We start from the raw sequence: 16,910 nt of genomic DNA on the forward strand, positions 1-16,910 counted from the left end.
CCTATGCTAACAACATATTAAAATGCAAATCAGCGCAGTTGCGGATTCGTGCGCACTCGTGGGCCTAATTATCCCGTGATGTCACAGACGCGGTCCTTGTGTTCTGTTTCCTTGGCAATCTATCAATCTGAATCTGCTCATTAACTTTACAAATATTAACGACGAGACGTACAAATCGGAAATAATCTGTTTTTGATGAGCGGCACAGGTGCAGATGAAGCTCGGTGGAAACATGACATCATCGTCGCCCTATCAGACAGACAACATTGAGTCCTGCGGCTGAGTAGGACTCGCGTTACCAGATCGCCCCTGAGGTAACGCTACTGAGGTCAGAGGGCAAGACCCCTCGCACACCGTTGTGACTCAGACCCTTGGTCTACCCAGAGAGGATGTGTCTGTGGTGACAGTCTAGGTTTCAATTAGACTGAGAGTCTGAAAGCAGACAGATGGTGTGAGATAGACGGTCCTCTGCTATTCAAACCTGAAGTAAAAAGACTGCCCTTGGCTGATCTCCTAAGGGAGACACATGGGATGATCTGTTGAGCTATGATGTTCCATGTCAATAATTCATATCCACGCAGAGAACACCACGCGGCCTAATGTGAACCATCTACAAGCACACGACAGCAGCGTTTCATCAGTAATAAAGAAAAAAGGCATTGAAGAATTTTCTAGTCCAATTTACTCCCACAAAATGGCTGTAGGATCTTGGTTTCTGTAAAAGTATGCTCATTTAAGAAACTTTTGGCTGTGAATCAGTCAGAGATAAATGAGGGTAATTACACACATGGCCCAACTGTTTAAATTAGGTTACAAGTTGGGCTACAATACTTTTAACTGCTGGGCTAAAACGAATGCTGAAACTGCCGGTTTCCCCTTGCAAAATACATGGGTTTTGTTTTTGTTTTGTTTTGTTTGTTTTGTTTTTATAAAAACAGGCCATGTCGGGAGCGTTCAAATGCTGCGCCTCTGATCAACTCCCTAAAAACAAGATAATAAATCAGACAATAAACAGGACAGACAGGAAAATACAGTAGACATTTATTCACCCTCATGTTGTTCCAAAACTGTATGACTTAATTTTGGCCATGGAACCCAAAAAGAAGTTTTGAAGAATGTTCAAGCTGCTCTCTTCCATACAATAAAAAGTGGATAGTGAAAAAAAGAACAAAAAAAGCATCAAAGTAATTCAAAAGATTTGTGGAAAATAAAAACTAAATTTGATTGCACCATTTACTTTTACCATATTCTATGGTGAAAAGTGCAGCTTAGACATTATACTATCACTCAAATAAATCATAAGAGAACGACATGAGGGTGAGTAAATGGCAGAATTTTAATCTGAACAAACTATTCATATGTAATAATAATAAACTTTTTTATATATTTTATAACATACATAGATTTTTTTGGATCCGAGTAATATATTTATTTGTGGTGACAATAATAATAACAATAATAATAATAATAAATTTAATATTATATTTTATATGACATATGTAATAGATTTCTTTTTAATCTGAGAAAACTGTTTATTTGTGATAATATTTTAAACATTATATAACATTACATATATAATAAAAAAAATTAAATCTGATACTGTGATAATTATAGTAAAAATAATAATTTAAACAATACTACTTTAAACATAATATTTTATATAAAACATTAAATACATAACATTTATAAAATATAGCATTTATGGAAAGTAAAATGTTAGTTATATAAGTATTCATCTAGAATACTGGTTTTGCCGAAACTCCTGCAGGAGATGACAGTCATCATCACAGCTATTAAAATCTTAAGAATCGTTCAACAATACCACATTAGGAAAAACTTATTCCCCTACAACACACCCAGCACAATACTTCATTACACACCCAGCATATTTTCCATGATGATAGCTGGCTGATGCTCAAGAGCGCTGCAAGTTACAGCTCCACCTGCAGGAGAACCCACACAGTGCGTTTCAGCAAAACTGCAGGCCAGCCAGGACTAGGGGGCAATAGAGTGCAAATAATCATTCAGCTCTGTTGGTAATGAGGTGCTAGGAAGACAGTAAGCACAGAGCAGCAGGTCTGAGGTCAGTTTTATAGAGTGATTCAAGATGATTAAAGTCAAAGCTGGGGTTTGTGGCCATTCAAAACCTGACAGCTCAGTGTACAGAACCAAACACTTAACCAGGAGTGAAGAGGGAAAGGCATCTGAATGCTGTCGTAAACATGGCAGGCACGCATGCTTGTAAGGAGAGCGTGGAGCGGGACCAGCCCACCGCCATCAGGCCAGCATTTAGTGCAGCAGGAAAACAGACGGCCTGGCTGGGCTCCACGGCGGCCCACAGCTTAGCAATTAGAGACCGTCCAGCTTTGACTGGAGAACAAACAGACTTAAAAAAAAAAAAAAAAAAAACACTCTACCTGACTCCCTGTAACACTTGGCTACAACCCGCCTAATGCATCTCAGCAGAAAAAGATCTATGTTCCCACCTGAGAGGGCAAAGACCAATGGAAAATCCCATAGTGGCCATAAAAGCCAATGTTGCGTTTCTACGCTGGGCCGCAGTGTACAGTCTGGAGTTTTCCTGGCAGTCAGCTTACTGCCGCCGTAATTCACAGCACATAAATCTAAACAGTCATAACGTACAGCAGTGCTTCAACGATGATGAAGACTGAGAAGAAAGAGAGTGAGAGAGAGTACGACAGGCGATATCCTTTCTCTCCCTCCTCAAGATGATTCAAGCAGGGACTGGGCAGAAATGGATGCAGGGCTGAGCGTTAAGAGGTTACCGCTCGGACATCGAGCCATTAGGGGAAATCACTTAGAGGACTGGCTGCGAAGGGATGGCTGATGGGAAATGAATCAGGCAGGAGCCAGAGTTGGAGTCGGAGCCACCAGGGACCATTGATTCTGAGCCGGACGAGATTCTGGACCATGTAGACAAACCACCTGCTTTAACCCTCCCACTTCATTCCTCTAAGGTTGAGGTAAGGTCACCGGCCTGACCTCTGGAACACGATCCCGAGGTATGGCGCTTTATTCTTGCTTCCAGCCAAGCCAAGGCTGGACGAGCACTGATGCGTGTCTGCCAATGGGAAGGCAGAGTAAGGACGGCTCACACAGGGATAACCTAACAGGAACATACAGTACAAGTTTGTGGCTCATTTAAGTGAACAGTATTTTTTCCGAGCGTATAGCTCTCGACAGAAGTGTCAGGAACGCAGTTCCGATGATTAATTGTAGCGGTCTCCTCCAACTCTAAGAGCTAAGCATCCCTGCCAATCTATTTTTTCCCTTTCTTTAATGTTGACAAAGCTTTTTGCCCCAAACACTGCTGAGTAAATGTTCATACTGCAAGCGTGCGCAATTTGCAAACAGTTTGTCACCCTCAAATATACTATTTTTCCCCGATCCTCTGTGCACCTGCAATTTAGCTTTCAGTGTGCAACAGCTCTTTTTCCTGCCCGCTCTCAAATAAAGAACAGCGCACTCATCAAAATGAGCTCCATCTGAGATACAGGAAACAGTCAGACTCAGCTCTCTCCAGGGGGAGGCAGACTGCCTGCGGGCTGCACAGCGTTAGGACAATCCACAGAACAAAAGGACAGAGATCAGAGCATGTTCTGCGATTGTCTTGGCATTTATGAACTCAATGTGATGTGTTCTCAATAATTGTTTTAGTTTATACAAATGACTCTATTCAAGAATTTCAAAACAAATAACTTAAGTCAAGCTTTGCCTTTCAGCCTGGGAAGCAACTCAATTGTCCGTCCCTTGCTAAACAAAACTAATCTGAAATCGGATAAGATTTCCTGTTGCGCACGAGCAAAAGCCACCCTGCGGCATGATGCTGTGTAAAACTATTAAAATGCCTGGGCGGATGCCTCCACCTGCTGGCTGCCAGTGGTACTGCACCTGATGTTGGTTCACACGAGCTGACGCCATTCCAAACATGCTGCTGTGTTACTAGACCAACAGCAGCTGCTCCATACTTTAAAACACTGGCACACAAGTCACCTCTTAAAACAGAACTGACTTCAATTACAATGACATATGAACACATTGCAGAGCTATATACAGCTAGCATTTTGTGCCCAGATATTTGGGGTTTCGCAGGTAAAAATGATTAGCTGATGTAAGATCTAAAAAACCCCAAAACGAACTACACAACAAATGTAACCATAAAGAAAGTCTATCTTTGTCACAAGATGGCAGTGTTATACAAGCGTGAGTTTAGTGAGTTTAAACCTTTTGGTTTACGCAGCGGTCAAGTTTTTTGTTTGATTTTCCTGGTTAGTATGGCTCAGTTATCCCCTTCTGGTAGATGGTGCAACTACACAATCTCGTTCTAAAAAGCTTTTTCAATATTAGCACTGTATTCTAACTAATACACTACCAGTCAAAAGTTTGGAAACATTACTATTTTTTAATGTTTTTGAATGAAGTCTCTTATGCTCATTAAGGCTGCATTTATTTCATAATAAATACAGAAAAAAAACAATAATATTGTGAAATATTATTACAATTTAAAATTATGGTTTTCTATTTTAATATACTTTAAAATATAATTTATTTCTGTGATGCAAAGCTGAATTTTCAGCATCATTACTCCAGTCTTCAGTGTCACGTGATCCTTCAGAAATCATTCTAATATGCTGATTTGATACTCAGTTATTATCAATGTTGAAAACAGTTGTGCTGCTTAATATTATTTTATAACCTGTGATACTTTTTCAGGATTCTTTGATGAATAAAAAGTTTAAAAATATCAGCATTTATTTAAAATAGAAATCTTTTGTAACAATATACACTACTGTTCAAAAGTTTGGGGTCAGTTTTTTTCTTTCTTTTTTTTGAAGGAAATACTTTTATTCAGCACGGATGTGTTAAATTGATAAAAAGTGATAGTAAAGATTTATATTGTTAGAAAAGATTTATATTTTGAATAAATGCTGTTTTTTTAACCTTTTATTCACCAATGAATCCTGAAAAAAAATATCACAGGTTCCAAAAAAAATATTAAGCAACACAACTGTTTTCAACACTGATAATAACAGAGTATCAAATCAGCATATTAGAATGATTTCTGAAGGATCACGTGACACTGAAGACTGGAGTAATGATGCTGAAAATTCAGCTTTGCATCACAGAAATAAATTATATTTTAAAGTATATTAAAATAGAAAACCACAATTTTAAATTGTAATAATATTTCACAATATTATTGTTTTTTCTGTATTTATTATGAAATAAATGCAGCCTTAATGAGCACAAGAGACTTCGTTCAAAAACATTAAAAAATAGTAATGTTTCCAAACTTTTGACTGGTAGTGTACATATTGTGGATTGTTATTCCAAAAGGCACATTATATATATAATATTTATACACACATATACATATATACACACACACACAACCGGTCAAAAGTTTTTGAACGGTAAGATTTTTAAAAATGTTTTTAAAGAAGTCTCTTCTGCTCACCAAGGCTTCATTTATTTGATCCAAAATACAGCAAAAACAGTAATATTGTGAAATATTTTTTACAATTTAAAATAACTTTACTATTTGAATATATTTTAAAATGCAATTTATTTCTGTGTTGGCAAAGCTGAATTTTCAGCATCATTACTCCAGTCTTCAGAGTCACATGATCCTTCAGAAATCATTCTAATATGCTGATTTACTGCTCAAGAAACATTTATTATTATTATTATCAATGTTGAAAACAGTTGTGTACAATTTTTTTTTCAGGATTATTTGATGAATAGAAAGTTCAAAAGAACAGCATTTATCTGAAATATAAAGCTTTTGCAACATTATAAATGTCTATACTGTCACTTTTGATCAATTTAATGCATCCTTGCTGGAAAAAAATAAAATAAATAAAAAACCCTTACTGACCCCAAACTTTTATATGGTATAGTAATAATGTTGCAAAAGCTTTCTGTTTCAGATAAATGCTGTTCTTTTGAACTTTCACATGCAGAAAATAAACTGCTGCATATGAACATCAAACCCTGTCTGAAGACTGCCATAACAGGAGTACAGTGATCGGTGACTACACTCTGCTGCCTCAGGGCCTCGTAAATCACACAGGGACCCATGAGTGCCAACTTATGCCCAGACAGTCTATAGCAAAATGCCAGATCATCTGTCTGTGGTATAAAACTCAAGCACTGTTCAGTCCAAATGACCCAGAATGTAAATGAACAGCATTATGCAATGCAATATTTAAGCAGTAAGCTCTGAGAGGTTGTACAATACTGTGAATGTAGTCATGGCTAAAGGCCGATGTTTGGCACAACGCACTACAAGCCCTTAAACTCTGATTAAATTCGCAAAATAAAGCACCTTATTGAAACAAAAGCAAAACTTCTACACTGTTTATGCACTATAATTAATTTGGCCTAAAAATGATATGGTATACCACACATTCCTAACTACATCTACAAATTGGAACAGTTCTACAATAGGCAAACAAGATTACACTATTGATCTTAGTGTGGGCCTAAGAAAAACAACTGGACAGAGGGTTTGAGATCAGGTTGAATGTGCTTTAAAAGCATGGCTGAATCATATATAGAAGGTTTATCAAATGTCATGATTCATGAAGAGCATGTCTGGCCTCTCCACCTGTTGCTCGCTGGCTGTTTGCTTTGTGTCAGGCCAACATCTCTGATAAGAACAATTAAAAAAAGAACGAAGCGAGGATTCAAAACAGTGCAGAGTCACCAAATCAAACCATTTCAACCTGAAGCAGTCACAAATACATACACATATATATATATATATATATATATATATATATATATCTTTTTTTTTTTTTTTTTTTTTTTTTTTTTTCAATTCATTGTGGTACATGAAATACATGTGAGTGGTTAAAAAACACTGCACAACGAGTCGACTGTGAAAGTCATTGAAAGAAGTGACACATTCAGAGCTGCCACAACAAAAGGCGCTTTGGATCAAATGCTTGAAGGTTTAGTGGTTGATATACGCCTCCGCACTGCTTTAGACAGATTACAGGCCTTTTCTAACTTTTGTGTGTGTTTTTGAGTCGGCTTGGACCATTTTAAGGATCTGAATTCTTTAAACACAGTGGGGTGTAGGGCGATCCTTGCTTTTTCTCAGTGGTAAGCCACATTCATTTCTCTTCATACAAGACCAATGAAGAGAGTCCCACAGTTTCAAACATAATACTCAGTGACACGAGCTTTAGTTCCCACCAGAATCATCACAAGCTACTTACATTAGGAATTTAAAGACAGCAAAGAAACATTTAATGAACAAATCAATCATTTAGCATGGTTTGAAGATACTGGCCCACAAGAGATAATCATTAGCAAACTGAATGTCTCACAGGCATCCGTGTGCATAAACCAGGAAGGAATAGCCCAATGAGTTACAGACAATATGCGATATTGTTTCAAGTGTGATGAACCAGCCCCCTCATGATCATATGTTTTACATTGTGCATGCTGAAGTGATGCATTGTTGAGGTTTGCACACAGAGAGAGGAAGAGCACAGCGCAGCTGAGTAAACCAATAAAGGGGCAAAAGTTCCCCGTCTGATCTATGTCTTTCGACTCAATCTCGACTTAAACACACTAAAATCTATGAATCCATACAAAAACAACCCTACAACCTTTTGTAAAGCATTTCTGAGAAGAGCTTGTTACACTCAAACACAATCTGATCTGGACAGCCAAACCTTTCCTATGACCATAGTGTTTTGGAAAACAGAGAGAGAAAAAAAAAATAATAATAAAAATAAAAAATTAACAAAAATATTCAAGTCATCATGAGTTCCATGTTTATGTTTAACATTTACATAACATGGATACACATTATAAACAGATGGTAGACAATGAGGAAAATGTCTTTTTTTTTTTTTTTTACTTGACTGATTGTTATCCGTCTTTCTTGATTCCGTTTTAAAGTGAACGTTCACCAAGAAAAAAAAAAAATCTGTTATCCTTAACCCTCACGTTGTTCTCATATCCTCTTGAGAACCAGAATGTTTTTTTTAGGTCATTACATTGTTTGGAGCATAAGAAACAAATGGAATAAAAATATTTTTGAAAAAGATATTTTTTATTCATATGTTACGTTATGCAATGTTCTCAGTGGGTTTTTTTTTTTTTTTCTCCTCTCGATGGGTTTTTTTCCATTCACCAATTAATTTTTAGGTTTCAAGCTTTTTTTATCCAAACTTTGTATAAAGATGATTCTCAAATATGTTTTGAAAGATATAACAGAATGATTTGACACATCATTTTACTTAATGCAATATGCATGTAAACATCCATTCCCATGCATCTATACACTGCATATTTGCATAATAATGTTTTCTTGTTCTAAGGCGTAATAGTGGGAGTAATAATTGGGAATATTTTCATAAGAATATCTCATACTTCATGAGAATATTAATATATAATTTCTTTCCCTATTCACTTGTTGTGTCTCCAAAATGTCTTATGCCATGATTTCCAAGTACTGGTGTCTTCTACAGTGGACATGTATGCCCTGTTTGACAGAAAGTCATATTCTGATTTGAAACCCCGTAACATTTTCCTGAGATGTTGATTTCTAACAAACAATTTGAAAATTAGTCAGATTTAAGTGAAAAATTACAAAATATTTTCATATTTCCATAAGACATGTGACATGTAAAGTTGTCAGAGAAATTTGCTAAAACATAATGTCCTCTGCAGCAGTGTTTCCCAACCTTGCTCCTGGAAGCACACCATCACTACACATTTTCAAACTCTTCCTAATTAAACACATCTGATTCAACTCATCAGCTTGTTAGTAGAGACTCCAAGAAGAGAAATATATGCGTCAGATAAGGGAGACATCCAAAATATGTATTGTTGGTGTGCCTCCAGGAACAGGGTTGGGAAAAACTGCTCTACAGAGGCCAAATGTCTATTCCTAGGTCTCGGGAGGATGACTAATGACTTTATGTATACGTTAACAGTTTGACACCATTTACAGTGTTATGCAAAAGTTTGGGAACCCCTTGCAGAATCTGTGAAAATGTGAATAATTTTAACAAAATCAGAGAAATCATACAAAATGCATGTTATTTTTTTATTTAGTACTGTCCTGAGTAAGATATTTTACATAAAAGATATTTACATATAGTCCACAAGACAAAAAAAAAGCTAAATTTATGAAAATAACCCTGTTCAAAAGTTTGGGAACCATTGATTCTTAACACTGTGTGTGGTTACCTGGATGATCTACGACTGTTTATTTGTTTTGTGATGGTTGTTCATGAGTCCCTTGTTTGTTCTGAGCAGTTAAACTGAGCTCTGTTCTTCAGAAAAATCCTCCAGGTCCTGCAAATTATTCAGTTTAAGGATTTTTTGCATATTTGAACCCTTTCCAGCAGTGACTGAATGATTTTGAGATCCATCTTGTCACACTGAGGACAATTGAGGGACTCAAACACAACTATTACAAAAGGTTCAAACATTCACTGATGCTCCAGAAGGAAACACAATGCATTAAGAGCCGGGGGGTGAAAACTTTTTGAATTTGAAGTTCAAGGTATATTTTACTTAATTTTTCTTCCGGGAAACATGCAACTATCTTCTGTTGCATTTGAAGGGCAGTACTCAATGAAAAAAATGATATTTCAACAAAAAAAGAAAAATTTGGAACTGCATCCTGTTCAAAAGTTTTCACCCCCCGGCTCTTAATGCACCGCGTTTCCTTCTGGAGCATCAGTGAATGTTTGAACCTTTTTTATTAGTTGTGTTTGAGTCCCTCAATTGTCATCAGTGTGAAAAGATGGATCTCAAAATCATTTAGTCACTGCTGTAAAGGGTTCAAATATGCAAAAAATCCTTGAAAACTGAATAATCTGCAGGACCTGGAGGATTTTTCTGAAGAACAGAGCTCAGTTTAACTGCTCAGAACAAACAAGAGACTCATGAACAACCATCACAAAACAAAAAAACAGTCGTGGATCATCCAGGTAACCACACACAGTATTAAGAATTAAGGGTTCCCAAACTTTTAATCGGGCCATTTTAATAAATTCAGCTATTTTTTTGTCTTGTGGACTATATATAAATATCTTTTATGTAAAATATCTTACTCAGGACAGTACTAAATAAAAAATATCATGCATTTTGTACAATCGCTCTTATTTTGTTAAAATTTTTCACATTTTCACAGATTCTGCAAGGGGTTCCCAAACTTTCGCATAACACTGTATTAATCTTGGTTAATGCTAATTTCATCACATAATTCTACATAAGTAATACACATCTGTGACATTTTAAGTTAATTCATAAACAAATAATATTATAATAAAATAGTTATATAGTTAATGTTTTTGGGATGAACATGACTTATAAATGCCACAGAAAATCCTGTTCATTGTCAGTTCATGATACTTAATGCATTAAGTAATGTTAATGAGTGTAACTGTAACCAGCTTTCTTTTGTGGAGCACAAGAAGTGTTAAAACATCTCAAAACTACTTTTTTTCCCAATAAACAACAGTATACAGTGGCCAGAAGTGGTAAAGCACCAAAAAGGACCATCAAAATTTCCTCTTGTGCTCCACAGAAGGCCAGACATACTGGTTTGAAACAACATGAGGGTAAATTCTCTCTTTTTTGCCTTTAAAACTACACCAATAAATGTTAGCATTGTATGAGGACGCGTCAGGCTGAATTACTCTATGAAATATGTTCTAATTTTGCATCAGCAATACACCTACTGTTCAAACTCTGTCCATTCCAGCATCCACTTGCCGCCCTCTGACCAAACATAACTGCACATGAACAATTTCCAAACCAAGACAATTAAGGAGGAGTATACTGGGTAAAAATGAAGTTCTCAAAACTAACTACACAGAAGGAAAACAAGTTAAATATATCCCAAATTGCATGCAATTACTTGCAGTAAACAATACATTCCGGTTCTAGTTCTCATCAGCTGATTCCTAAGACCCATTACCAAAAGCAGGACATACTGTATATCAAGTAAAAGCACTCTTAAACCTGCTCTAGCCACTCACATCTGAGCTTTTAGGATCCAACTATGACATCAAAATGCTCAGACAAAAGCACATGTTGCCCTAAAGCTATGATTCTGAAAATCACTAATGCCACACTCTCAGTATCACATACTGAATCACTCAATCTATGAGAGTCTAGTCATTATGGGACACACTGCTGAGACCAAAGAATACAATTTCAGACTCATCAAATAGCAGCTTTCACACGATTAGATCAAGGGAAGTGGGATCAGATGAATCCAGCCGTCTGAACATAATTCAGAGTTGTCAGTATCCTACTAATGCGCTAAACATCCTTCTAATCTTTGCATTAAAGAGGATCAATCATTTAGATCAGATGTTAATCAACATGGAGTAACATCAATACACAAGATGGCAACAAAACTACAATGGTGCTTTGTAATGCATTGTACAGGCACTTCCCTCCTGAGATCTCACATCCTCTAAAGATGAAATGAAGCAAAATAGCTTTGTTGGCATACAGGCATGTGCATAAAATAGTTGAACACTAGAGAAGCAGATTATGTCACATGCCAGTATTAGAGCTATCCTCCTGAACACTAGACTCCACATCACATGATGTAAAAAGTAAAAGAAATATTTTTTTTCTTCATTTGAAGGGATGATATAGCCTATAATCAGTCATCAATATCATTGAACATACCAAAATGGCCAAAACAAACAGTGTCCTGTATTGAAACAAACAGTATAACATCGGTAAAAGATACTTACATTTCCTTGTGTTTCTCCTCTGCTAAAATCTGGTCATCTGGCTTAAGTCCATACCTGTAAGACACACACAAAAAAAAAAAAAATGCATCTTTGTAACCTCAGATTTACTAATCAAGAACAAGTCTCAAAAAGGACATAGCTTTATTTTTTCTAGCTTAAAAGTTTTCATTATGGTCAAAATAGGACTAAGTGATATTAAAACATGACTAATTTCTAAGTGAATATGTGCCATGTTTTGTTTTCACTATTCACAATGAAATTTACTCTCTAAAAGATACTGTCAATAAACAATCTACACAGAACAGATCTGTCCGCCCATGAGATAAAGATAAGCACATGTGACAGCTCATTTTACTAAGATGGCTGTAGGTGAAGGTCTTAGGCCTAACCCAAAATAAAGCTTCTTTCATTGAGCCATAATCGCCTCATCAACTTAAAACATAATTAATTGAGTCAATTAATTTGCCTACTTCATTTTAAACTGAACTCTGTGTCTAATTCCATCCAAGAACTGCTTTACAAAACATGGTCAATTATGAGTCATTTGTAATAGAAGAAATAGAACTTGGTGTGCATTTAAAAATGGAAACCATCTGACGGCTCTCTGAAGTCTGTGTTTGTGGAACAAATGTTCATAACAGTTCATCTAACAAGGTGCAATTTTACATCTGAAGAGGATTATAGAACAAGACACTGACTCATCACAACTACTAGATGCCTTATGGAGATCACATGACTAGGAAAGGCAAGTCCCAGAGTGCCTTAATGTACCTAAGAGTATGAAGCAACACTAAAGTTGTTTGGAGACAAAGGTCAAATAATAAAAAGACTATTGAATATAACTTACACTACCCTTCAAAAGTTGGGGTCGGTGAGATTTTTATTATTTTTTTACTTTAAGCAATTAATGCTTTCATTTATCAAGGATGCATTAAATTGATCAAAAGTTATTTTTACAAGTACATGCTTTTACAAAATTACTAAAGATTTCTACTTCAAATAAATGCTGTTTTTGAACTTTATTTTCATCAAAGAATCCTGTATCATGGTTTACACAAAAAATATTAAGCAGCACAACTGTTTTCAACATTGATAATAATACATGTTTCTTGAGCAGCAAATCGGCATATTAGAATGATTTCTGAAGGATCATGTGACACTGAAGACTGGAGCAATGATGCTGAAATGTTTCATCACATAATTCATCACAGGAATAAATTATATTTTAAAAAATATAATAAAATAGAAAACAGTTATCTTAAATTGTAATAATATTTCACATTATTACTATTGTTACTGTATTATTTATCAATTAAATGCAACCTCGGTGAGCATAAAAGACTTTTTAAACTTAACACATTAAAAAAAGTCTTACCAACCTCTAACTTTTGAAGGGTAGTGCATGTAAACTAGGGGGATCTTGGTTGTGATTTTCTCTCAAATGAAAAGAAAGGTTGACAAATTAACCAGATAGTCAAAACTTAATTTGACAGCAAAAAATATATTTAAGAGAATATAATAAGTGACCAAGTGGCATTACTGAGATTTAGGTGTCCTCAAGGAGCAGGTTTCGCATAGATCAAATTGTCACTAAAACTATTTTCTATTATCATGTGCTGGGCCAATTTCTAATCATTAAATAAGCAGCTTACTGATCTATCTTAATTCATCTTAGTAATCTATTCTTTGACTCTGCCCTGCAAACATCAGGTCATGCAACCAAACAAACAGCTCTACACTTGGAATAAATCAAATGGAAATCATTACAGTCAAAGTCTACCACAAGTCCGGCTGTTCTGTCAGAAACAGCAGTTTTAAGATTATCACCCAACCTATTTGCAATAGTGTTGCCAGCTAGGATACAATGGGCTGTAGTTTAGTAGTAGATAAATGTGTGAATAAGTGGATTATAGCTTCCAGCACATGAGAATTTTTTTACATAATGTAGTTTTGCACAATATAAAACAGATCAAACCAGTTTAATCTGCATATTTTAAATGGTGATGAAAGGTCAAATTCGGTTGCTCACAAGTAAAAACATCTGCTGAGTAAAACCTCTTTAAGTGTGCCACCTCACGGTCATGGTAAGGCAAGGACACTAATAGCAAGACGGGCACTGCCAGTGTGTTTGAGGTTATGTAATGGAAGGGGGTGAGAGTGGGCAGAGGGGTATTGTTTTATGACTAGTATTGGAATGGCAGCTCTGCAAGTAGGCCTACGTGTCAAACAGGAGATTTCCTCTTAGTTGCCGTGTCCGTGGCACTCTCCTCCTTAAAGAACAAGGACACCTGGCCTAATAAACACAGTAGGTTTAATTTCTTTGCAAAAAAAAAAAAAGAAAAATAATACTATGATGAACCCAAAAGTTACTGGGCTTCCAACGTCTGTTCAAATCTAAACATGGGCTGACCAAAGATTAACCACTGGGTGACAGACAAAAAAAAAACAAAAAAAACAAGACAAGACAAAATGCTGACACAACACACTGATACAAAAGCAAACGTACAGCAGTGCCTAGCCATTTTATCAAACGGATTCAAATCAAAATTGATTTTAAAGGAACATGTGACTTACTTGTCTAGAAAGTCTTTGTCCACCACAGCGCAGATGTCAAGCAGGGGGTTTCCCATCCCGAAAAGGGCATTTTGACTGCAAAAGAAAAACATGCGTGTCCAGTTAAGACATTAAGACAACAATCGAGTAATCCTGAATACAGACACAAGCATAGTTACACTAAAAACACGGGGCTTTTGTGATTCACTTGCATGATGTGTCTTCTAAAGATAGCTGGGACATTTCTTGTACCCGCCAGTCTATTTTCAGCATTTTCACCAAAAATTCAAAAACTGCAAAAAAGGCAAAACTGAACCCAACAGAAATTCAGCATGGAAATGTGGAAGATTCAGTCAAGCATAAACTACAGCACATTACATAATTTGAAGAAGGAAAAAAAAAGCTATCATTACTTTTTCAAGGAATCCATGGTTAAGCTTCAAGCTAGATTATGTTTTGTCTATCAGTTGCAGAATTACTTAGTATTTATTTAGCAAGCAGAAAGTCATGTCATAAATGATTTAAACTAGGCAATAAAACATTTAAGAAAGCATTAGACAGTCACTACATCTAACAAACCAAGCATTCAAGCACGTGGCTGAGTGACTGACCGTTCATTCACCCTGGATGAGACATGTGGTGGGAGACCCTAAGATTAAAACGTTGCCTCTATCTATTGCTTACAGATGAGATAAAATTACTCATTTTGCAATGAGAAATGATAAAAGCCTGCATGTATTTTAATTATATATTATCCTGTATTATTAATGTAAAAAAATAAGTGAGCACTTACAAATACTAGAAAGAAAGAGACATGAATTTTCTATTAACATGAATGAACAGGCAACAAAACTCTTCTAAATTATCTCCATTCACGCTCCTACACTGAAAGAAAGACAATTGTTTAGTACAAGTTATGGGAAACTTCTGAATAAGCACAGATGTGTCAGTGTGGGAGTTTGTGAAGCTTCGTGTGCTCTAAAACAGATGTTTAGGGGGTGCTGTTCAATGTTGACGTGAATAAAATAATTTATGTAGTGACTAAATTTCTTGTACAACTGAAATATTAAAAAACAGCCATCTCAGCAGCAAGGTAAATAAGCACACTATGCAGAAAGGAAACAATAGCACCGCATTTTTGAGCTTCCATTAGCTAAAACATGCAAAACATCACCAAATTATCTTAAAAACGCATGTTATTTGAGTTTTAAAAAAAGGTTTTGTTTACATTATGGAATGACAAGATTTTAAAATGTATTAAAATCCTTAAACAGCTGAATACGTGTTTAGCCCTACCTGGCTGTAGGCATGAGGATGGTTTGAGGTGATGCTGACTGGAGTTTAATGACAGCCAGACAGCGCTCTGAGCGTTAGTACTCAGACGAAAGAGAACCTCGCTGCTGATTGGCTGAACGAACAGCGGCATCGACTGCTGATTGGCTGAGAAATAGGAGGAGCGTTCGTTGTCCCCTGTTTTTGCTTTTTTAGGCTTAAAATGTTTAGGCGCCAAATATAAAAAAAATAAACCTAACTGTAAATATTAAACGCAAATACTACATTTCCCATCCATTATGCAAATACAAACAATTATGACCAGCTGTGAGCTAACATGACAATGCTTGCACAATAGTATACCTACTATCATCTAAACTTACTAGCCATTAACTGAATAACTTACAACACATTTATTATAACTGAAACTTCGTAATGAAAGCACAGCTAAAGCCACCGCATATCTGGAAAGTCTGATGTCAAAAGGGTTGGGACAGAAATACCAGCCGGAAAGTGACCTACACAACTTGAACAGACTTGAAACTGAACCGACATTTCTATTGTGTGTGCATGCATGATATACTGATTTGATATACGCATGCATGTTCATTAATGATCTGAAAATGTGCAGCTTTAAGACTTTTTGTGCAGCAGAGCACGACAGCATAACAAAAGACACGTGGAGCCGAGGGGGACGCACTCCAGTGGACGATATAAAACACTCAAGGACAACGGAAGCATTAATCATACATGCACAACAACACGGGAACATCACTCGTTCATGTATAAGTAAATGTAAACACTTATACATACGTGGAACACTTTGGATATTTTTCACTCCTAAAAAATGCCACATGTCACGAGTTTGCGATTTAAGATTTGCAGCAAATCCATTAGCTGCATTCATCGGTATTGCTCATAGTTAATGTGAAAATGCCCGATACATTCCTTGCCAATGAAACAACAATGTGCCTTTGAGAGAAAACACTGAGTTGCCAGCACATGGACTTTAAGTGACACGCAAGACTCATAGACCTCTGACCCAAAAGTGCCCGCAAAGAAACCGCCCCATGTTTAACAAAATACACAACACACGCTTGACGCTGTGATTCTAGACTCCTCAACCGATGCTTGTGTTTACTGTACCTGAGCTTTTTTTCCTCAAGTTTAATCCTTTTGGCTTTAGGTTCATCGGACGCCATGCTGCAGTGTGAAAGTGCTCTATCAAATACGGTCCAGGCACCTTGTTGAGCGAATGAAGCATCATCAGAGGGTGCGGATGGTGGATAGTTCTCTTGATTCGAATCATTTTAATGA

The 16,910-nt window shown here is 36.3% G+C and overlaps 1 protein-coding gene across 2 annotated transcripts in view; it reads right to left on the minus strand.

Annotated features, from left to right (window-relative positions):
* The window catches only part of adka (adenosine kinase a), a 152,392-nt gene extending 135,490 nt beyond the window's left edge, over nt 1-16,902 (minus strand). Inside the window, exons 1-3 of one of the 2 annotated variants that reach the window (XM_051916429.1) lie at nt 16,740-16,902; nt 14,343-14,417; nt 11,769-11,822 (exon numbers count right to left, since the gene is read on the minus strand). In XM_051916429.1, the coding sequence (XP_051772389.1) occupies nt 11,769-11,822; nt 14,343-14,417; nt 16,740-16,795 (185 nt within the window). In that variant the 5' untranslated portion in view covers nt 16,796-16,902. Of the gene's footprint in view, nt 1-11,768; nt 11,823-14,342; nt 14,418-15,617; nt 15,709-16,739 lie in introns of those variants that run through there. The other variant, XM_051916430.1, reaches the window with a different exon arrangement.
* Nucleotides 16,903-16,910: the final 8 nt, after the last annotated feature.

The sequence above is a fragment of the Ctenopharyngodon idella genome, chromosome 13 (assembly GCF_019924925.1).
Source record: "Ctenopharyngodon idella isolate HZGC_01 chromosome 13, HZGC01, whole genome shotgun sequence".
Taxonomy (NCBI): Eukaryota; Metazoa; Chordata; class Actinopteri; order Cypriniformes; family Xenocyprididae; genus Ctenopharyngodon; species Ctenopharyngodon idella.